The sequence below is a fragment of the Carassius gibelio genome, chromosome A2, assembly GCF_023724105.1.
Source record: "Carassius gibelio isolate Cgi1373 ecotype wild population from Czech Republic chromosome A2, carGib1.2-hapl.c, whole genome shotgun sequence".
NCBI classification, from domain to species: domain Eukaryota; kingdom Metazoa; phylum Chordata; class Actinopteri; order Cypriniformes; family Cyprinidae; genus Carassius; species Carassius gibelio.
The window spans coordinates 21,698,980-21,721,606 of NC_068372.1; the positions used below are offsets into that span (position 1 = coordinate 21,698,980).

The window sequence follows — 22,627 nt, forward strand, 5'->3', positions numbered from 1 at the left end:
ACATGATGAATAATAGCCGACCCAACAGCAGTATATGTTTATGGAGTTCACGATGTTTCTACTGGTAACTACATACACAACTACATTGCTCTTCTTTGTAGTTTGTTCATATGCTCATGTTTGCAATAGCATTAGTTCCATCCTAACCTGCTGCTGTGCTCTTTTCAGTGTGTTTCCACGTGAACTGAAGGAGGTGTTTGCATCCTGGAAGCAGCAGTGTCATGCTCGAGGGAAGCAGGACATCAGTCAGCGTCTGATTAGCGCATCGCTCTTCCTGCGTTTCCTGTGCCCTGCCATCATGTCCCCTTCGCTCTTCAATCTCATGCAGGAATACCCCGATGACCGTACCTCTCGAACACTCACCCTCATTGCCAAAGTCATCCAGAATCTCGCTAACTTTGCCAAGTATGTCAGGAACACTCTTCATACAGTTCACGATGTTTACTTCATAAAATTCTAATTATTAATTAAATAGTTTCAGGATTTTGAATGTGAAAATGGAAAATTGAGTCAAAATTATGGAATCCAGGTTAACGGTTTACATGACACTAACATAATTCACATTTGATGTTATGTATTAATATTAGAATATTCTTGTGTGTGTAAATGCAGTCATTGTGAAACGCTTTCAGTACTTTAGAATTTTTTGTTCTTTGTTACATCAGATTCGGAAACAAAGAGGAGTACATGGCCTTCATGAATGACTTCCTGGAGCACGAGTGGGCTGGTATGACTCGATTTCTGCTTGAGATCTCGAATCTTGAGACTATCTCCAACACCCCGGGCTTTGAGGGCTACATCGACCTGGGCCGTGAGCTGTCGGTGTTACACTCGCTACTGTGGGAGGTGGTGTCTCAGCTGGACAAGGTACTGAAATCCCTTCAAACCATTAGACTGCAACAATACCTCTTACAATGAAATCTGCCCTAGGCTCAAGTCTGGTTTTACAGAGATTTAGAACAGCTGAGCATCAATTTGTTCAAGAGGCGTGACAGTGGTGGGGTAAAAACACACCTGCCTACCAGAGATATTATGTAAACCTCTTTTTTTTTCATTAAAAAGTTTTAGACATAGAAATAAACAGGACTTACACAACATAAACAAATGCAACATGAATGGTACTCACCAAAAAAATTGCAAAGTGCACATTTAATTTATTAATTAAGAGAGCCCACATCTCAAAATCAGGTGCACGTTTCATACCTCAGAGGTATTGCTGCAAATGTTATGTTGAGCTGTGTGCTTCATGTCAGTAATGCTTTATCCCCACTAAACGTTGTAAGGATTTAGCTGATTTTAAATGTTATCACCAACCTGGTATTGCAGTACATTGAATGGCTACGTATGACCCAAAAAAAAAGCTTTGCACTTGTTTGCGGTGTTAATGTCATAACTCATTGTCTAGGTTAAGTTAGCCTCAAGGTTAATGGCCCTGTTTAAACTGGAACAGTCTGTTTAATGACATCGGACACAGTGCATTCACGCATCCCCACGCGTCCTTCCCTTATCTCTCACTGACCTGTTGCGTCTGGAGCATGGTTTTGTTTTGACTGCAGTTAAAACCTCCCTGCACAATATTTTTGTTTCTTGCCATGAGTTAATTCATCACAACCTTTATTTTATCTTATCTCAGACATAACCTTCTGTTGTTGTGTGATGCATGGCCTGCATTTGACCATTTTTACCCCTTTTGTTGCTGTTAATTGTTTTTGAAATGGCTTTTGTCATTTTTGTAGAAGCATGCGTTTGTTTGTTTTTTCTTTAATTTATCCCTAATTTGACTTTTTTTCTTTTGTTTTGTCCTCTGTTTACCCATGACACTATCCATTCCACCCTTTCCTGTCCGACACACTGTGTCTCCATGGTTATGCTGTTCTATCACCAATGCATTATGGTGCCTACTATCTCGACCAACCAAAAAAAACCTCCTGCCAACCCACCAATCTGCCATCTGCACCCTCATACTCTGGGGCTCCATGTGGTTGCCCTCTGTGGTCCTCAATGTGGTTACCATGGTAACGCACCAACCCAGGGTGACAATTCCTTCCTGCAGGCGACGGTGGCCAAACTGGGGCCCCTGCCACGTATTCTTGGCGATATCACCCGCTCGCTGTCCAGCCCCACCCCCATCCAGCAGCAGCTCAGGCGCTTCCAGGACCATAGCTCCGCTCATGACATCAGTGGAAGCGTGTCCTCAGGACTGCAGAGAATATTCGAAGACCCAGCAGACAGGTAGGACATCGTTGGATTTAATAAATTTCTCTATCTATGAATCTTGTGCTATATTCTATTATATTCATCTATAGCCATAGTTGGGCTTTGTGTGAGAAATAGACTGAAATTATTTGGTTGTTATTCAAAAATTATAGTAGTTTCTCACTCATGAAACTTGGTGTGTTCCTGAAAGGAGAAGAACATCATTGGTTCTCACATGTACTGAGAAAGTGCCAGGTTTGAACTTGTGGAAACATGAACATTATAAATTGCTATTTCTGGTTAAAGACGCAATGTAATGAAAGTAGTGACATATATTTTCTTCTGTATTGTGACATACAGCCGAATGAAGCTGTTTTCATGCCAACTTTATACGTCAAAAACATAGCCTTTGCGTGGTGACCTGTGGTGATTTGCATTTATAGCTCTATATTGGCTCTATTTTATCTTTGTTCTCGTACACAGTCAAAACACAACCAAAGATCACATTTAGAACTGGTCTAACCGGTTAATAATGGATAAATTGTCCCTGTCCTACATATTTTTAGGGATAATTCATTTCACTCAAATGTACGTCACAATTCAGAAGAAAAGATCTTTCCTAACTTCCATTTCATCGCAAATTTTAAATGGCTTTAGAACAGATGGCAGGCAAGCCTACTTATATTTTAAGGCCAATTTGTATCGGACAAGGAAAGACCACAATACATTGTAAAACCAAAGTATGAATGAACATTAGATTAGCACAAGTAACTTTCCAAAACCTCTGAGACTTTGAGACATTGAATTGGACCATTTAAATAAAATGCGCATGATTCTCATATATTCATTCTTGTGTATTTTGTATCTTCAGTGAAATGAGGAGCATCAAATCTCCTCTCCAGGAGCACGTGGAGGCCTTAGTCCGAGGGAAGCATCCTTTATTGGGTCAGCATTCCTCCACTCACAGCATGAGCTTCTCTGACAAAGAGGAGCGAGACAGTCCGCTCCCGAATGGACGCAGTATATCTCTAATGGACCTCCAGGACTCTTACTTGGCAAAGGGGCATCCGGGTCCTAACTCTCTCAATGAAGCCCAACCTAGATTAGGCAGAATGGGCTCTCAGGCCTCCATCGGCCCTGTCCCACCTCCACACCTCCACCAGCCCCCCGTCCATCCGAAAGTTCCCCAACTAAGAGACAATTTGTCCCAGAGTGCCCCACAAGTGCGGCGCCCTATACACCCCTCCCTCAGCCAGCAGCGCAGCCTGCAACCGCTGTCTTTCCAAAATCCTGTTTACCACCTCAGTAACCTGCACGCACAATCCACACACTCAACCCAATCCATGCACTCTGCCCAGTCCCAGCAGCCAGACTCCAGCTCAGAGAACCTGAGCACAGGCAGCTCTCGTAGCGCCAGTCCGAGTGCGTCAGGTGGCCGGGGAGCTACACCCAGAGCACGGATGCCCTCCACCAGCAGCATGGAGGAAGAAATCACTCGCAAAAGCATCCAGTGCCAGGAAACGCCTCCTCCCTCGGCACGCTGGCACCCTCCCCTTGCCGACCAGCACTCGGGAGCCCAGGTTGTGGTGGTACCGAAGCAGAGCAGCGCAGGTACAGCGCATATCGTGAAGGTGGAGCAACAGTGTCGAGGAGTGGGGGTGGCATCAGGAAACGCAGGGTCGCGAACCCCAAGGTCACTTCCTCACAGCACTTCCCTGCGTAGCAGCAGCAGCGTCAATACTGAACCCATGCAGCAGAGCGGCGAGAGATCCAGACAGCAGTCCATGTGTTCCAGAGACAGTCCGGTTCCAGGAGGACGAGGCACCAAACAGGTAAAGACTGAGATGAGGAAAGAGAGTTTGCTTTATCCAGACACATTTGAACCCAAATAATGCTTTCTTTGCATGTGTCCATAAGGTACAGTCCCCTGTAGAGTCAGTCACCATGTCCCCAGTGGAGCGGACGGCAGCATGGGTCCTGAATAATGGCCAGTATGAAGATGGGGAAGAGGACGGACTGAGCAAAGATGAAGGCAAACATGTAGAGAAGGTACAACAAGCGATAAGGAGAAATTGCTGCAAATATGCGTTAGAGTTGGGTTTTAAGAGACTCTGCTCTTCTTCTCTGAAGTACGAACAGGAAATCTCAAAGCTGAAGGAGCGTCTGCGGGCGTCTAGTCGGCGACTGGAGGAATATGAGAAGCGGCTGCTGGCACAGGAACAGCAGATGCAGAAACTGCTCTTGGAATACAAGACTCGATTGGAGGACAGCGAAGACCGTCTGCGCAGACAACAGGAGGAGAAAGACAGCCAGATGAAGAGTATTATCTGCAGGTGAGTGCATGAACCGGCAGAGTATGACCAAATTTACAGTACATACTGTATTGAGGAGTGAGAATCTTACACTTTTTGGTGTCTAAACATTTAGTAAACATGAAGGGTTCTGATGTGTTTACATTTTTACCTTTTAAATTGTCTGGTTCTTGTATACAACATATAAACAAAAGCATCCAACTTAAAAACCTGCATTGTCAAAATGATTTGTAAGTGTAAAATCAGGTTTTATGTCTTATGTGGCTCATAGGCTGATGGCCGTGGAGGAAGAACTAAAGAGAGACCATGCAGAGATGCAGGCGGTCATAGACGCCAAACAGAAGATAATCGACGCACAGGTAATGCAGATTACCATATTAATCCGCATGATAAATGCAAGAGAACTTTAGTGAGAGTTTGGAGATCATCTTAGTCTACTGTCTGGTTGTGAGGTGCTGGCCTGTGTGTGCTGCACAGTCAGTGGTATGCTTTGAACTCCCTCCTAAACCTCAGATGGTATTAAAACAAACAGGCTGCTGACTGGCTCATTGTTACTGTGTCCTACTGAATTCCAGGTCGCTAATGGAACTGAGGTAATACCAGCAGGCAAGTACAAGCAGAGCAGCTAGGCTTATGTAAGCGCTCCCCGATCCAACACCCATGCCTGGCCTGAACCTTTGCAGCACTCAGTCCTCTAAGCCATTTTGTTTCTCTCCACTTCGGACAATATAATAAAACAAGGGTTAAAGGTGAAGTGTTTAATTTGTCAATGTTAAAAGACGCTCTGTCCAAATTGAATAGGCAGAGACGACAATAACAAAAATGTATCATAAAGAAAAATGTGTAATAAGTACAGAAAACAAATGGAAGCAAAATGTAAGCTAATCACACAAAGTATAGCTTTATGTTATTAATATTGTTACATATAATGATATTTTGTATTATATGTAACATTTTGTATTCAATTTGAATGTCATTTATGTAATGTTTAATTGATTATTAGATATTGGACTGTCCACCCAAAAATGAAAACTGTCATAATTATTCACTCTCATGTTGTTGCAGACCTTTAATGCATTTTTTTCTGAGGAAAACAAAAGAAGATAAAAAATATTTTATAATATATTTTAGAAAAATGTTGTTAACCAAATGTTTCAATTCCCATTGACTTGACCCATTGTTTTTGTCCTGTATGGTTACCAGCATTCTTCAAAATACCTTCTTTTTTGTTTTTGTTTTTTTACATTCCACAGAATTAGAAACTCGTACAATTTTGTAACATGAGGGTGAGTAAATGATGACAGAATTTTCATTTTGGGGTAGTCTTTCCCTTTAATTTATAATGTTTTAATTCGTATTACATTCAGTTCCTAATTAGGAACTAAAAAGTACTTGAAACTCTTCATGACACCATTAGTGATGTAGAAATTGCACACTTTACCTTTAAACTAGATATTTGAATATGTTTGCATACTGAAACTTTTCAGTCGTTGCCTGTTTTTTCATTTCCCTCTTTTTTTCTTTTTTTTTTTATTCTCCTCCGGGTTGTTGAACGCTCATGCTTTTTCCCACATTTCAAAGCTGTCAGAGCATCTTCCTGATGTTTAGTGTGATGCTATTGAGGAATGTGTGTTAATAGGGATCTCTCGTAGCAGATTTAGTACCTGTTATATGTAAGCTCTAGCTTTGGCTGCAATTTTGTTTTTGTTTTTCCCTCCTTATTTTTGCAAAGTCCCTTCTTGATTGCCCATGCTGCCACACTCCCAGCACTGTAGACGGTGTCTGTGCACTCCTCAAATTACTACTGACCTGTTCAGAGAATTATTTAATTGTATACTGATGGTTTATCGTTTATTTATGTGGTTTTTGTTTGCGTATGTTGCTTATACAGGATTTGAGTTGTGCTGTTTATTTTTTTTATTTATTTTTTTTGTTTTTTTTTTTGCTGTCCTTACAAACTTGCTCTTTTGCTTGTGTATGCTTTTGAAGGCAGATTATTTTAGCAAATGTGATTGTTCACTTGCCTGACCTCTGTCAGACTGGCACAAATTATTAATAGGCCTTATTCACATTAATTATTATTTGTCTTTAAAATTATCTTAATTTTGTAGTTAATTTGGTTATACTTCGTTGAAAAATATACATGATAAAAAAATAATAATTATAATTGTTGAATTAATTATTTACTTTTTTTTTCTTTTTACTTTTTCCTTTCTTTTTTTTTTTTTTTTTTTTTTTTTACTTTTTTTTGGCTAACATTCAGTTTCACCATCTATGTCCCCCATTTTCCTTTTGGGCAATATTATTTGTTTACTATATATTTACAGTATTTTTTATGTATTTTGTAATGAATCTTTTTTAAGGAATATTCATGGTTTAATGTAATTTCAAGTGATTTATATATAGAATATATACTAGAAATACTAAAAATAGATTACAAAAGGTTGGTAGAATATAATGCAAAATTAAAATTAACCTGAAAAAGCAAACCTACCTTTAATAATTAAACAATTAATAATATAAGAAATGATACTAATATGTATAAAATATAATAATACATTAACATTTATATGTATGTATTATAATATAAAACATTTTTGTATACAGACGTTTTGTATACACACACGTATTACACATTACAGAATGTCTGTATTATTATATGATATTTGTGTGTATTTTTGTGTATATACACACAAATATCATGTAACACACACACACACACACACATGTTCTGTTTCTGCTTCTATCTTAATATATTGATATCTTATCAATATATTTGAATGCACTTCTTTCTCTCTCTTGCAGGAGAAGAGGATCAGCTCCCTGGATGCAGCTAACTCTCGGCTGATGAGTGCCCTCACTCAGGTGAAAGAGCGATACAGCATGCACAACCTCCGCAACGGCCTGTCGCCCACCAACCCCACCAAGCTCTCCATCACTGAGAACGGAGAGTTCAAGAACAGCAGCTGCTGATTGGTGCTCATGGACTTGATGAGCTGTGCCGATTGGTGCTCCAAGACAGATCACCAGCACCGATTGGTCGAGTTCAACACGGACAGAGTACCTGGACTACATGCCTAAACGTACTGACTACTGTATACATGCGATTGCAATGAATGTCTGGTTATAAATGTATATAAACGTTACCTAATATTGGTTCTGTACAGAAATGCAACTGCGGAGTGTTTTGAAATTGCGTGGGAGAGTCATGCGTAGCATCGGTTCTGTTTTTTTAAATACTGATTTACGCATAAATGCAGATTTAAGATTGCAAAAAGATTTTTAATTATTGCCTAAGATATATGAAGGAGATGTACATATCTTAAAATAAAGTTTTAAAATATGAAGAAAAGCACATAGGTATCAGCCGTAGTTGTAAATGTCCTTAAGTTGCAGAATCTGACAGGCAGAGATTTTATGCACTCAGTTTTCTAACACAAATTTTCTATATATTTTTTTTCTATTATTATTATTTTGTTCTAAGGTTATGACTGATTTTAGGTGACTAAAAGGATGCAGTTAAGCCAGCCAGAGTTCAATTGCAACAAATCTAGAACATGATATTCAATTAATTGAAATGCGTGTTCATTAATGTTACTAAAAAAAATATGACTGAAGCAGTGGGTTTAATACATTTTAATATTGAACGTAATTAACAAACTGAATTAATTTAACTGATTTTTTTTTTTCATTTTGATTGGTTATTTTACTGCCACTCAACCTAACTTAACTTTCATTCTTTTTTTTCCTTTTTTTTGGCCCTATATCTGTTTTATGTATCTGACCAGAGTGCTGTGAAACCGCCAATCTACAGTCTCACTGCCCTCTTTCTGATCCTGTTATTGTTTGTCAGCTGCTTTTATTGAAAGTCATTGTTTTTCCACTTTGTTCTCACTCTGTCCATATGAGTATCAATGCCTTTAACCTTTTGTGGCACAGAACTACCGTACTCAATGTTTGCTGTTCTCATAGCGATATATTTGATGGTCAGTCTCAAGGTTGAAAGCTGAGCATTGAATAAAGTTGGATTCTGGCCTCATTGATCCTGTTGTCTGTGTGTGACCTGAAACTGATTTATAATTTCTGCTTCCATTTATTTTGCTGTTATTGCACATTACCAAAAGAAGAGTCATTCCCATTAAAGATTATATTGTATTCATTTTTCTATTGTTTTCTATTACATTATTTAAATAGTTTTCTACAGCAAAGATGCATTGTTGGTCAGAAGTGACATTAAAGACATTTAAAATGGTTCAAAATATTTATTACAAATAAAAGCTTACACCAAATCAATAACAGAATTATTTCTGATGCATGATATGGAAACGTAGCTTTGCCATCTCCGGAATAAATTATATTTTAAAATACATTAAAATAGAAATATTTTAAACTGTTTTTTTTTTTTTTCAAAATATTATTGTTTTACTGTATTTTTTTTTTTTTTTCAGCCTTGGTAAGCATAAGAGACTTGTTACAAAAAGCAATCTTACTGATCCCAAACTTCTGCACTGTAGTGTATATATAAGAATTAGTTTTCGAAATGATAGTTTTCATAATTGTACCCCAAAGGGGGTAGAATGTCATTTGGCCTCGAACAGGCCTACAAAATAATAATTTACTGTTTACTTTCAAATGTGTATTAATTAAACGGCTATGAAAGTTTGTCATTGACACTATCCGGATTCAGTCAATAGTAATCCTAATTTTGACCCCCAAATCTATATGTGTTATCCATTATATTTATACTTCAGTGAGGTGAATCTGCGTCACAAGGATCGAGTTTGCATTGGATTTTCTACGCTTTCAAGGCTGCGTCACTTCCTGTGTTTTCTGCTCCGCTAGCTTTCCACAGAAAGTGAAAGCTTTCCTGTAACAGAGGCTTTCCTGAACATCGTGAGCGTCTTATTTGGATTCGCACAAAAGGCCATTTGTCGGGTATGATACAAACGTAGAGAGGACCATCTTAAGTTGTATTTAATAATTTACCAATAATGTTATTATATGGCTTGGATGTGGTTGCAGGAACCGGCTAGTTAATGTTAGCCCTTTCAGATTGCAGCAGACTAACTTACCTGCAAATATATAGCCAAGAAACCTCATTAGATGTTCATTTGTGTGTTTTAAATGTATGATTTTTCTTGTGCTGAGAGTTTACAATTCTAACTACCACAGTATCGAGTTGGATACAGTTATTTATCTCTCTGTAATTTTGCAGTCAGGTCATGGTTATGTTTATCTGTGAGGAAATGGGCAGATTGCAGTTTACACCATATTATTTTCCTATGGGCGATTGATAATCTCTTATTTTTTAATCGTTTTATAAATTTAATGCACATGTTCACATGCAGGCTGTCAACAATGGCGGACATTAAGAACTTTTTGTATGCTTGGTGTGGAAAAAAGAAGCTAACGCCGAGCTATGACATCCGAGCAGCTGGAAATAAAAACAGACAAAAATTCGTGTGTGAGGTAAGATTAAGGCTGAGGCCTCTCAAAGTGATTTGCAAATTTTATATAAAAATACTTAAAATAAAAATGTTTTGTATGTGTGTGTGTGTGTGTGTGTGTTTACATAAGGCGTTTTATTGTTGTAGTTGTTAACTGTTTTGAACCATGTTTCTTTAAGGTGCGTGTTGAAAGTTACAGTTACATTGGCATGGGTAATTCTACCAGCAAGAAGGATGCTCAGTCCAATGCAGCCCGAGATTTTGTGAATTATCTTGTTCGGATGAAAGAAGTTAGTCCTGGCGAAGTTCCTGCTCTTGGGGTCAGTATCACATCTGTGTTTACCAGTTCTCTCACTGCTCATGTGTTGTGAGGAGGGTCTGAGCTTACATTTATCCTTTTTTTTTTTCTTTTTCTTTTTTTCTCAGGTCAGCGTACCTGATGGAGGGAATGAGGAAGGTGGTGGATTTGGAAATCTCCCATCCAACTGTCCACTACCTCCACATCTGGCTGTGAAGAAGGAATCAGATGGAGGTATCTTATATTCTACCTAGAATCATCCAGTAATTAGTTATTGTTGCTAACGAAACAACTGCTATAATGTAATATCAGTGTTTTAGATGTTGTTTAGATATCAGTGAGAAAGATCCCTTTTGGCCTCAGGTTAGCTAACCAGCCACTTGTATTGACACACTGGTGTTATTTAAAAAATTTATAAGTTTGATTTAAAAAAAAAAAAAAAAACATTGTAATGCTGTATTCTTCCTGAATCTCAGAACCTCCTGAGGGTTCTGCACCTGTCCCTGGAGTCACAGGTTTGGGCTATTCTGGTTTTGGTAACACACAATGGGAGCGAGGAGCCAACATCCAGGAGTATTATTCCAAGAGAGATGAACAGGATGCAAAAGCGGTAGGGTTATTATTATTATTATTATTTTATTTTTTTGCCTGTTTTTGACTACCATTATAGAAAGTTTCTGAGAGTTTAAGTTATTTTTTTCCCTCATTCCCAAGACCTTAGAAGCCGAGGAAGTTGATCTAAATGCTGGCCTGCATGGGAACTGGACTCTGGACAATGCAAAAGCTCGTTTGAACCAGTTCTTTCAGAAGGAGAAGAACCAAACCGACTACAAGTACAGCCAAGTGGGGCCTGACCACAACAGGTCTGCACGTTCACATTCACTTCTATAGTAGATTATAGTTTAATTATAAGGCTCGTTGCATCTAAATGTATTGTATCAAAGGGTTTGTTTTTCTGCCGGACTGAAACAATGACAGAGAACTCCTTGATGTGTATATAACCTCAAGGAGATCTCGGACAACTAAAAGACTCAGATGGGATGTAACTTTTCAAAATCAACAATATTACATGGGTGAATCTTACGAAAATTGTCAAGAGCGTGTCCAGGTCATATTTCACTCCAAACTCAAAAGAATAAATTATAGTAATGAAAATAGAATAGTATAAGAATAATATATTTAATTGATACAATTAAGATAACAATGCAATAAAACTATTAAGATGGATAAAAAAAAATTATGCATATTTATTTACATTATTTAGGGGTGAAATGTGACCTGGACATGTTTTGTTTTGCCAGATTGACCCATATAGTATGTAATCTTAAAGGGGGGCAATAGAAAGACCAGAAATCACAACCTTAAACATGTGGGGAAAACATGTGACGTGACTTAGGCCACACTAAGAGGTCACATGGTGAAGTATGTGATTGGTTGGGTTTATGAGGAAAATAATATCTGGTTGTGATTTCTGGTGTCACTCATCCATCAGGGGTCAAGGCCTCCAGTACCTAGAAAGGAATAACGGCATGTTTAGAAGTCTAGCAGAAAAACAAACCTGCTCAGGATGGGTTGTCCTGTACGGACTCTGTGCTGAAATGTCACTCTGTTGATCACGCGTGCTGTCCGGTTAAGAGGTCAGTTTGCAGAGTTTATTTGTGCTTCAATCTTGCAAAGGTACCTGTGGGTTAAATGTCATGTTGGGACATCTTGATTTTAAATCTAGCTCTGTTATAGGAGTTTTATTGCTGAGATGACAGTCTTTGTAAGACAACTGGGTAGGAGTAAGTATCCGAAAACCTTCCACATAATAAACTTTTAGGTCAAGGGCAAATAGTTTGACGTCAGAGGCCGTGTCCATGCTAAAGCTTCCCTACTTTTCCAGAGGTTACTGCTCGTGAGCATGGCTCTACGAAGAAGCTGGCCGCCCAGTCATCCGCGCTGTCTATTGTCCGTCAGCTTTACCATTTGGGGGTTATAGAAGCCTACACAGGACAGAGCAAGAAGAAAGAAGGAGAGAGTGTGAGTTTTACACCCCAGTTAATCTATCTTCTGAGACCTGTCTGCTGACGGACTCTTCTGACTTCTTGATTTGGTTGCTGGGACAGGTGGATGTATATGAAGTGAATCTCAGTGATGATGTACAGCAGCAAATACGCGGTATTGTGCAGGAACTTGGCATCCTGATCCCTTCTCCTGTAAGTGATGGACAGGAAAACTGCTTGACTTTGCATTACCAAGTAAGAATAAGTGCCAAGACGTTGTTGTGTGTCCTGTCTTAGCCTCAGGACCCCAACAGTCCAGTATCTCTGGTGCAAGGGAAGATGGCTCAGTTTGAGCCCTCACAAAGGCAGAGCACAGCAGGGGTGGTGCCGTGGTCTCCACCGCAGGTCAACTGGAACCCCTGGACCAGCTCCAACATTGACGAAGGACCACTGGCATTTGTGAGTCTGCTGTTTTAACTGAATGATAACAAATGAAATTGATGTGATGTACTTCATACCACTGAAAACCTATTGTGCTTTGGTTTGCAGTGTACCCCAGAACAGATCAGCACAGACCTGCTGCAGGAGCTCAACTATCAGCTCGAACAGGACAAAAATCTGCAGACGGTGAGATTAAAAACTGCCTTGAAAAACTGATGTTTTGTGGGTTTTAGTTGGTGTATTATATTTGAGGGCATTTCACTTTACAAAGCAAAGAAAAAGACAATAATACTAACTCCCCCATGATGGCAGTCGAGCAAAATATGTATACAAAAAAATAGTGTGTACATTATTATATATTCTATTTTAAACCTTAGAAAGCATAGCTAGGCAAACTAGGCTGAGGATATTTCTATGTTAAATGTTGGCGTACTAAACATGAATGTATGCACATTTAAAATGTACAGTTTTTCTCTTCTGCTCTGGGTGTGTGTTCACTACGGTGTGTGTGCACTTGGATGGGTTAAATCCAGAACACAAATTCAGAGTATGCGTCGCCACACATCATGTCACTTCTGAAAAATGGACCAACAATGTAAAATGTTAACAATGGCATGTCAGATGTTCAGAAAATGCATCATAATCATGTACAAGCCTTGGAATATATATCCTAAACCTAGTGTCCTGTTTCAATAGGAGGTATGTCCGTACCAAAAATTTCACATGCTTTAAACTTTTTATGTTTTATGGAATATTCAGCAAGCCTATGTTTTAGCTTTCAGTGTGAGCATTTTGCATGAGTGAGAATTGTTGACGGACTAAATGCATTTAGTTTTGTCAAATCAACTAAGCACATGGTCTTTTACAGATTCTCATGGAGCGAAGTCAGCTGCCAGTTAAGAATTTCAAAGAGCAAATCATGTCCACCATTAACAAAAACCCAGTGGTCATTATTCGTGGAGCCACTGGCTGCGGAAAGACCACTCAGGTTCCTCAGTACATCTTGGATGAGTTCATACAGGCAGGCAGGGCATCTGAATGCAATATCATTGTTACGCAGGTGAGTCTGTTGAAATGCATATTGATTTTGTGTGCTCCGTCACCATAAGACCGCCAGTAATGTGACTTGCTATTGCTGCCTCTCGTCCTCTCAGCCAAGACGGATCAGTGCTGTGTCAGTGTCTGAACGAGTATCGTTCGAGAGAGGAGAGGAGGTGGGGAAAAGCTGTGGCTACAGTGTGCGCTTTGAGTCTGTCCTGCCCAGACCTCATGCCAGCATCCTCTTCTGCACAGTCGGTGCGTTTCACTTTATAATCTTTGACTGTGGCACACTGCACAGGGTTGGATGATAGAACTTAAAAAAAACGTCTTATTCACAGGGGTGTTGCTGAGGAAGCTGGAATCTGGTATCCGTGGAATAAGTCATGTGATTGTGGATGAAATCCATGAGAGGGACTTAAATGTAAGTCCAGTGTCTCACCACACCATATCAGCTTTAAATGGGTTAGAGAGGTGTAGACTCTCTCGACCTATACTCTCTCACCACATTATGTTTTTCTGTCCAGACTGATTTCCTGTTGGTAGTGTTGAGGGATGTGGTCCAGGCTTACCCTGACGTGCGCATCATCCTCATGTCTGCCACCATTGACACCACCATGTTCAGGGAATACTTTTTTAACTGTCCTATCATCGAGGTGCAAGGACGTGCACATCCTGTGCAAGGTGAGGAGCACGTTTCACCAATGCAATGTGTTATAATGTTGTTTTAATTAGTTAATTTTAACATAATCACACATACGGGATGAAAAACGATGTAAAACACTGTTGAATTGGTTTCAACAACCTGAAAGCTTATTGTTTGTACGTTTCTATATCTCCAGTGTATTTTCTAGAAGACTGCGTTCAGATGACTCATTTCGTACCACCACCAATGGACCGGAAGAAAAAAGATAAAGATGAAGATGGTGGAGAGGAAGATGTATGTTTTTGTTTGTTATCATGTTTTCATAAAAATATTAAGCAGCACAGCTTTTAATAAGAAATCTTTCCTCTTGAGCACCAAATCAGAATGATTTCTGAAGGATATGGTTGATGAACAGCTGCATTTAACTCACTAAACTTTACTGTACAGCACTGATCAGATAATAGTTTACTTAAATTGATCCTGGAAATGCTTTACTTTTCTATTTCTGTGTTTTCTGCAGGTGAACTGTAATTTCATCTGTGGATCTGAGTATACCGCTGAAACCAAGCGTGCCATGTCTCAGTTGAATGAGAAGGAAACTCCTTTCGAGCTCATTGAGGCTTTGCTGAAGTACATTGAAACACTGGAAGTACCAGGGGCCGTGCTAGTCTTCCTGCCAGGCTGGAACCTCATCTATTCCATGCAGAAATACCTGGAGATGAACCCACACTTCGGTCTGTAATGATATTCTACTCCTACTCAAGCAAAAAATATTTTTCCAGATAGGTTTTTATCTCCTGATCACTTAATATATCTCATAGTGATTCCTCCAATATTGTGTCCCTCAAAGGTGGTCCTCGCTACCGAATCCTGCCCCTTCACTCTCAGATCCCCAGGGAAGAACAGAGACGAGTGTTTGAGCCAACTCCTGAGGGTGTGACTAAGGTATGGAGATGTCTCACTGTGCAGTTTAGGAACTGATATAATAAAGCATTTGATTGAAACAAATTTTGTGAACACACCACAGGTCATTTTGTCCACCAACATCGCTGAAACCAGCATCACTATCAACGATGTGGTCTTTGTCCTCGACTCCTGCAAGTAAGCAGCTTAAAGAGATAAATCACCCAAAAATTACAATTCTGTCATTTATTAACCCCATGACTTTCGTTTGTGGAACACAAAATATCATTAAAGGTGTCTATTTTTTTGTAAGTACTGTAGAAGTCAATGGTAACCAAAGCTGTTTGGCTCCCAACATTCTTCTTTTATGTAACGCAGAACATACAAAGTGCTTTCTCTCTTCTCTATATGCCCCATTTTGTGTACAAATGGTCTAAAATATCAACTATCTGTCATGCAGGCAGAAAGTGAAGTTGTTCACTTCTCACAACAACATGACAAACTATGCCACAGTGTGGGCCTCCAAGACCAACCTTGAGCAGAGGAAGGGACGAGCTGGCAGAGTCAGACCCGGCTTCTGCTTTCACCTGTGCAGCAGAGCTCGTTTTGACAAGTATGAAATGTCATTCTTCAGTTGTACTAAAACCTTAGACAAAATCACACATTTTGCGGAATGTTGATGACTGCAGTGATTGTTCCGCAGGCTGGAGACCCATATGACTCCTGAAATCTTCCGCACGCCCCTCCATGAAGTGGCCCTCAGCATCAAGCTACTGAGATTGGGTGCCATCGGAAATTTCTTGTCCAAAGCCATTGAGCCGCCTCCATTGGATGCCGTTATTGAAGCTGAACATACACTGAGAGGTACGGCTTCTGCTGTTATACATCTTAATGCTGATGATGTCGAAGTGAACCAAATCAAACAAGCCTGTGTTGTTCCCCAGAGCTGGATGCTCTAGACTGTAATGATGAGCTGACTCCACTGGGACGTATTCTGGCCAAACTGCCTATCGAACCACGTCTGGGAAAGATGATGATCATAGGATGCATCTTTAAGTAAGTTCATTCATCCAACCTTGGCTGGTTATGAAATGGATGAGTCTCACAAACCTGTCAAGAACTTACAGGTCATACTTAACCCTAAAAAGATGTAATAAAGTAAAGAAAAAAAATGATGGGAAAGAATAATTCTAAATGCTTATACACTAATGTTCAAACGTTTGGGGCCAGTAAGAGTAAGGTTTTTGAAAGTAGTCTGTATGATCACAAAGATTGTGTTTATTTTTATAAATGCAATGTTAAATATTATTGATGTTTTTATGGTCACTCTTGAGCAATTTAATGTGTCCTTTATTTAGTTGTTCCCCCCATAAATGACCTGTTGTATTATTTGTGTTTGTTGTTTAGTGTTGGAGATGCCTTGTGCACTATCTCAGCAGCAGCCTGTTTCCCTGAGCCCTTCATCAACGAGGGCAAGCGACTCGGCTTTGTTCATAGGAACTTTGCGGGCTCCCGTTTCTCAGATCATGTTGCCTTACTCTCTGTCTTCCAGGCCTGGGATGAAGTCCGGTGAGTCCAGATGCCATTGTGCTAGATCTGGAGACCTTTTAGTGTTTTTTGTTGTTGTTTTAATTCTGGTTTATTGAAGGATTCGCAATATAAATACATTTCTCATTTTCCAGGATGGGAGGTGAGGATGCAGAGATCCGGTTTTGTGAGCACAAGAGGCTGAACATGCCCACTTTGAGGATGACTTGGGAGGCCAAGGTCCAGCTGAAAGACATTCTTGTCAATGTCGGCTTCCCTGAAGGTTAAGCTGTGCTTCTTAATGCACTTCCATGTAGTGCTACAGTTTATTTCAGTCCTCAGAGGTTATTTAGAGAGATTCATAGTGGATTTTTGGCTTTTCCCTTTCTTGTAGAGTGCCTCCTGAATCAGGTGTTTAACACTGTGGGACCAGACAATAACTTGGATGTGGTGATCTCTCTGCTGACGTTTGGCTCTTACCCAAATGTGTGTTACCACAAAGAGAAAAGGAAGATCCTGACCACCGAGGGGCGAAGTGCTCTCATTCACAAATCCTCAGTCAACTGTCCATTCAGCAGCCACGATATGGTGTATCCATCTCCTTTTTTTGTCTTTGGGGAAAAGGTTGGTTTGAAAGTCTAGCTTTAAACTACTATAATTTTTTGGCTCCATTTATACTTAATGCAGACTTTAGTTACACCACAGCCATGAACCATTTTTTTAAACTTGCTAATCAGTTGCAGATAATATATTAGGGGGTGGACCGTTTTTATTCAAATATTAGAATCCAATCTTACATATTAGAATCCAATCCAATCAAAACTATATAGTCCAATTCAAATATCTGATTGGACTGTATAGTGCAAGACCGAGAGAAAATGTACATTTTTAAATGCATACACTACCAATCCAAAGTTTGGGGTTTGAGATTTTTAGTCCATTTATTTAGCATTGACCCATTCAAAAATACAAAACATTGATTTCTATTTGTAATTCATTCCTGTGACATTTGGTAAGTTTGAATGCGTACTTGGTGAATAAAAGTGTTCATTTCTGACTTCGAATGGTGATTTATATCATCTCCTAAAAGTTATTTTTGTCAGCTTTTAGGAAAATGCAAGTATGATTTTGTCTTTTGTGATTATAGATCCGAACTCGAGCCATTTCTGCCAAAGGAATGACTCTTGTCAGTCCTCTTCAGCTTATTCTGTTCGGCTCGAAGAAGATCACCTCCAATGGGGAAGTTGTTGAGCTTGATGACTGGTATGTGTTTCATTAAGATGAACCATAAACAACAAAAATAAGTGCTCTGGAATCCTGGGAGCAAGCCAAATATTTGCATGGAAGCCAACAAGAGTAGTTTTCCAGTGATAATGCAGAATATTCCTCCCTTCTGCAGGATCAAATTGAAGATTCCCCATGATGTAGCCGGTGGTGTGGCGGCCCTGAGGGCACTGATGGAAGCCCTGGTGGTGGAGGTGACCAAAGACCCAGAATACATCCGAAATTTGGATCCCAACAATGAGCGCTTGCTGAACGTCATTCGGCTTGTGTCTAGACCCTCGTCAGCGGGCATCAACCTTATGGCCTCCAACCCACGGTGAGATCATTGAACCCATGCATTTAATTGGCTTATTTAGGATGAAGCTTGCTTACAGAACTCTTTTGAAATTGAGATGTTAATTGTATTGTTTTAACAAATCGTTTTATTTTTTTATTTATTTTTTATAGCTTTGGAGATGGTCCTCGTCCACCAAAGATGGCACGTAGTGACTTTGGAGGGGGCGGAGAGTTCAGGGGTCGTGGAGGAGGTGGATCCTGGTCTGGTGGAGGATATAGAGGCGGAGGAGGTGGCTACAGAGGGTCTGGAGGGTATCGTGGAGGCGGGGGTGGATACAGGGGGTCCGGTGGATACAGAGGATCTAATGGAGGTGGAGGATACAGGGGAGGTGGAGGAGGAGGATATGGAGGGAGGGGAAACAGAGGTGGCTGGGGAGGAAACAGAGGTGGTTATTAAAGCTGAATATCTGAACAAGAATATCTTTGAGAAGGTAGAAAATTATGTTTTGAGTTTTGTTTCTTTGGGTTAATCAGTCCTTTCCAGGTTTTTTTTTTTTTTTTTTTTTTTTGTATGTGTATAAAAAAGTTGAATCATGACTGCCATATTGTCATCTAATAACAGTTATTAAAATAACTATTTGTGACCAATGATGTTTACTCATTTTTTTATAGATGTCAAATACATTTTAAGTGATGTATTATAATGAAGTTATTTTTTATTAATATTTTGAATCATTTCTTTATTATATTTAAAATCTTCTTGATCTCTCTAATGCCCTGTAAGAATTAAGTTCACTGACAATCAAACCATAAAGTTTCTGGTGGGAATTAAAATCTCAGTTTCCAGATGTGTGGTTGTGCAGCAATGTGTAACCCCAGCCAAGTTTTTTTCTATTTGAATGGAGCAACATTTTGTTCTCTAAACCAAACAACTCAGTTTAGAAATATGCATTTTAAGAAAATAATGTGAAATAAACAGAAACCTGTTTGTATGTAATAATATTGGAATAATATTGCTGACTGATAAATGCATGAATATTGTACTTTAATATTTACATTATTTCAGTTTTCAGAATCTGTGTCTTTCCAAAGATACAAAATACAAAGTGACATTTTTGCAGCTGGAAAAGCATGGCTATGAAACGGTGTACCACACAAGAGTTTTGGAACACTGAGTGAAAAGTATAAAGCAAGTTTATTCTTTTCTTTTTTTCTCTCTCTCTTTTTTTTCTCAATGTGCATTCTGTTTCGGAACATGCAATACATTGATATAGTGATATTTGAGCAACTGTAAATAATTTTTGGCTATCAAATAACTTTAACAAAAATATTAAATATCAAGGTTTAAGCCTTTAGATTTACATTTAGTTTTATGTAATTGTAGTGTTTGGTGCGTAAAATTAAAATGCTGGCAAGATATTTTATGTATATTAGGTACATTTTGTTTAAATGAACTATTCCTATAAATGATTTAAATGACTGCCACATATCTAACGTTTATAGGATTTGTTTATAATGTTTATTTGGCTTACGGCAAAGGCGTTTGATAATAATAACCGATAGAGGGCGCTTTAAATCCGAAGTAGAGTATTCATAATTCAATAAAACCTATTCTGTGCACTCTTACTTATAACTCGTCTTGTTGTTACTTAAAAAATTTTCTACAAATTACTCTATATCTATAAAAGCTAATTTTGCACTACAGCAAGATCCCAGAGGATCCTTGGAATATGTCTGAGGAGAATGTAGTCGTAGCCTCTGGGTCAAATGAGAGAATGCATGTCTCTTATATCCTGGATAGACTAAATCTCCTTCGAGAACAATTGCTGATGAATGTGTTGAAAGTTTGAGGGTAGCAGTGAGGCAATCCACATCCAGGGCATGCCTGAGCTTGATGCAGCAGTATGGGGGGTAGGAACGAGTATTTGACAAAAGTGTTGAGACTCATTTCTCATTTTGACAGGAATAAATCTAGCCCTCGTTTCCCCCGTCTTGAATATAGTAAGACGTGGCGACTGATTTATAGAAGTCTAGTACACAGCTGACTGCTGATTGCAAGGTCAAAGGTTATATAATGCTGCTAGACATCAAAAATCTTAGCTCAAAGATATCTAAGCATATTTTTGCTTTTATGAAGGAAATGTAAACAAATGTATTTCCAACTGAGCTAATTCTATTTTATAGAGAAATTAAACCAGTTAATCTCCACTGATTGATTGTCTTGATAAACACCAAAGTTTTGTTCTTTGATGACTATTTGATTAAATCTTAATAGTATTATCTAAGGAATGTGTCTGAAGACTGGATCTGAAGATGGTCTTTCTGCTCACTGCCAGTCTGAAACACTCACTAGGCTCATAGAGATTATCAGATACGATATCTGCTGTAGGTCTTATCAATGCCACACATACCTTTTTAGATAATTCAGTACACAAGCTCTCACTTTCCAATCAATCCATGGAGCAAACTTTATTTGGGAATATCCAATGCGAAAAGAAAGGACAGTTCAGTGTGATATGAATTGAGAAAAAAATAAAATACATTGCCAAAATAGCCTATTCTATTTGTTAATGTATTTATTTCTTTTACTATGACTAACTGTAACTTGTTATTTTATTTTATTACTGTTTAGTTAGTTATTTCTGTAAAGCCTTTGGGTTTGCTTATAGTGATAAGGTTCTGGGCTTATTTGCATTAAAAATAGTTTGCATATTATTATTTTGAATAAAGTAAATTTTGAGGTAATATATAATAAAAATGGAATAAAAAAATAAGCTAGTTGTTAGCTATTTGAAACCTTTGAATATGCTAGCTGCATAAAAAAATTATTTTGAGGTAAGATATGACAGAAAATCTCATATAATACACACCTGAAAACACGAGTCTGAAGGATTTATCTTGAAATGGATGAAACAATGCTGGTAAAATATTAATAAACGGACCACAAAATGTAACTCTCAGCTATTTAAAGTTGTCGGATACACCCTTGCCTGGTAGAGTAAGTATATATAACCTTGCTCTTTGAACCCACTGCTCAAAGCAAGCAACGGCTATCATCTCTTAGTTATTCATAGCACGGGGGGATTCATCCGGAAAGTGAGTCTCTTTGAAAATACCTCAAGATGACTGTGAAGGTGGAAAACACAGAAAAGTGTTTAAATGGAGACAGCTTTAATTAGCCTGCTGAACTGCCTGCCTACATATGGACAGCTTATTTCGGGAATTTTCTGATGACAAATCAACAATCAAGCCTTGGTTTAACACATATTTATTTACGGATAATTAGTGGTCGCTATGTTGAGAATCTATGAGGTATGAAATTCTGCCCCCACCCACCACTGGAGTTGACTGGGAAACTGACCAATCGGAAAGGTGCAAAGCTCATGCAGCTTACGCCACGCCCACTCATGCCTCCCATTTGGATTTGCCTTGTTTAGCGGGTCGGCGGTCCATCAAAGCATCCTTCAGGCGGAAGTAGACGTAGGGATTTTTTGGATGTACTTTGACTTGCGCACTAGCAGCCAGGGTGTAGTCGCAAATAGCTCCATTTCTCCAAAAGTTTTTTTTTCACATGGCGGTGGTTAAAAAACACTAATAAAGTGAAGGTCTGCAAGAGAGAAGTCGCGAGGAGATTAAGCCACAACTATCGCTTTTTGGAGTTGAAGCGATTACCACCATTTTCCGCATGAATTTATTTATTAAACCACAAACTCGGTAGCTTGCGAGTTACCGCAAACTTTTTAAGGGATCAGGACAGTGACGGTAGCTACTTAAGGTGCGTGAAAAAAGGACACAATGTCGCTTTTTAGCTGTTTGTTATTATGGACTTTGTGGGCAGCGTGCAGTCATGGAGCGATGGATGAATGTACAGGCGAGTACGATCGGCCTCAGCGCTGCATGCCAGAGTTTGTTAACGCCGCTTTCAATGTAACCGTAGTGGCCACCAACACTTGCGGCTCGCCGCCTGAAGAATACTGTTTACAGACCGGGGTAACGGGAGTCACTAAATCATGCCACATTTGCGATGCCGGAGACCCCAGAAACTACCACGGCGCTGGATTTCTCACCGATTACAACACCCAGTCGGATACCACCTGGTGGCAAAGTCAGACTATGTTAGCGGGCATCCAGTACCCGAACTCCATCAACCTCACCCTTCACCTGGGTAGGCAGCTCTCTCTTGTATTCTCGTCAAATTGTGTTTCAGAGTCACGAAAATGTTGTTTTCCTGCGCTGTAAGGAAAAGTTGTTCTGGTGTTATGACAAGTCGATTT

General features: G+C 39.2%; 3 protein-coding genes across 8 annotated transcripts in view; all 3 read left to right on the top strand.

The window, feature by feature from the left end:
• The window catches only part of LOC128030986 (ras GTPase-activating protein nGAP), a 99,976-nt gene extending 91,425 nt beyond the window's left edge, over positions 1-8,551 (top strand). For 4 of the 5 annotated variants that reach the window (XM_052619134.1, XM_052619129.1, XM_052619154.1 and 1 more), the window contains 8 exons: positions 169-405; positions 666-867; positions 2,033-2,232; positions 3,068-4,028; positions 4,114-4,245; positions 4,327-4,529; positions 4,780-4,867; positions 7,314-8,551. In XM_052619134.1, coding sequence (XP_052475094.1) covers positions 169-405; positions 666-867; positions 2,033-2,232; positions 3,068-4,028; positions 4,114-4,245; positions 4,327-4,529; positions 4,780-4,867; positions 7,314-7,481 — 2,191 coding nt within the window. In that variant the 3' untranslated portion in view covers positions 7,482-8,551. Of the gene's footprint in view, positions 1-168; positions 406-665; positions 868-2,032; positions 2,233-3,067; positions 4,029-4,113; positions 4,246-4,326; positions 4,530-4,779; positions 4,868-5,083; positions 5,115-7,313 lie in introns of all 5 variants that reach the window. The other variant, XM_052619120.1, reaches the window with a different exon arrangement.
• A 753-nt stretch (positions 8,552-9,304) lies between these two features.
• LOC128030998 (ATP-dependent RNA helicase A) lies at positions 9,305-19,979 on the top strand. 2 transcript variants are annotated; one of them, XM_052619168.1, is made up of 28 exons: positions 9,305-9,443; positions 9,857-9,977; positions 10,135-10,275; positions 10,382-10,487; positions 10,730-10,863; positions 10,968-11,116; positions 11,991-12,037; positions 12,139-12,275; positions 12,362-12,451; positions 12,536-12,697; positions 12,788-12,865; positions 13,548-13,739; positions 13,834-13,975; positions 14,059-14,141; positions 14,245-14,401; positions 14,560-14,657; positions 14,884-15,097; positions 15,214-15,308; positions 15,391-15,464; positions 15,727-15,879; positions 15,970-16,130; positions 16,211-16,322; positions 16,674-16,835; positions 16,949-17,076; positions 17,188-17,417; positions 17,941-18,056; positions 18,193-18,393; positions 18,525-19,979. In XM_052619168.1, the coding sequence occupies exons 2-28, from the start codon at positions 9,867-9,869 to the stop codon at positions 18,808-18,810; spliced, it is 3,759 nt and encodes a 1,252-aa protein (XP_052475128.1). In that variant the 5' UTR covers positions 9,305-9,443; positions 9,857-9,866; the 3' UTR covers positions 18,811-19,979. The 2 variants fall into 2 exon arrangements, with proteins under 2 accessions (XP_052475128.1, XP_052475137.1); XM_052619177.1 differs by lacking the exons at positions 9,305-9,443; positions 9,857-9,977; positions 10,135-10,275; ... (1 more) ...; positions 10,730-10,863; positions 10,968-11,116 and adding an exon at positions 11,155-11,890.
• A 1,836-nt stretch (positions 19,980-21,815) lies between these two features.
• Positions 21,816-22,627, top strand: part of LOC128030982 (laminin subunit gamma-1) — a 51,936-nt gene continuing 51,124 nt past the window's right edge. The window contains exon 1 of the mRNA XM_052619104.1: positions 21,816-22,518. Within this exon, the coding sequence (XP_052475064.1) occupies positions 22,149-22,518 (370 nt within the window). The 5' untranslated portion in view covers positions 21,816-22,148. The remainder of the gene's footprint in view (positions 22,519-22,627) is intronic.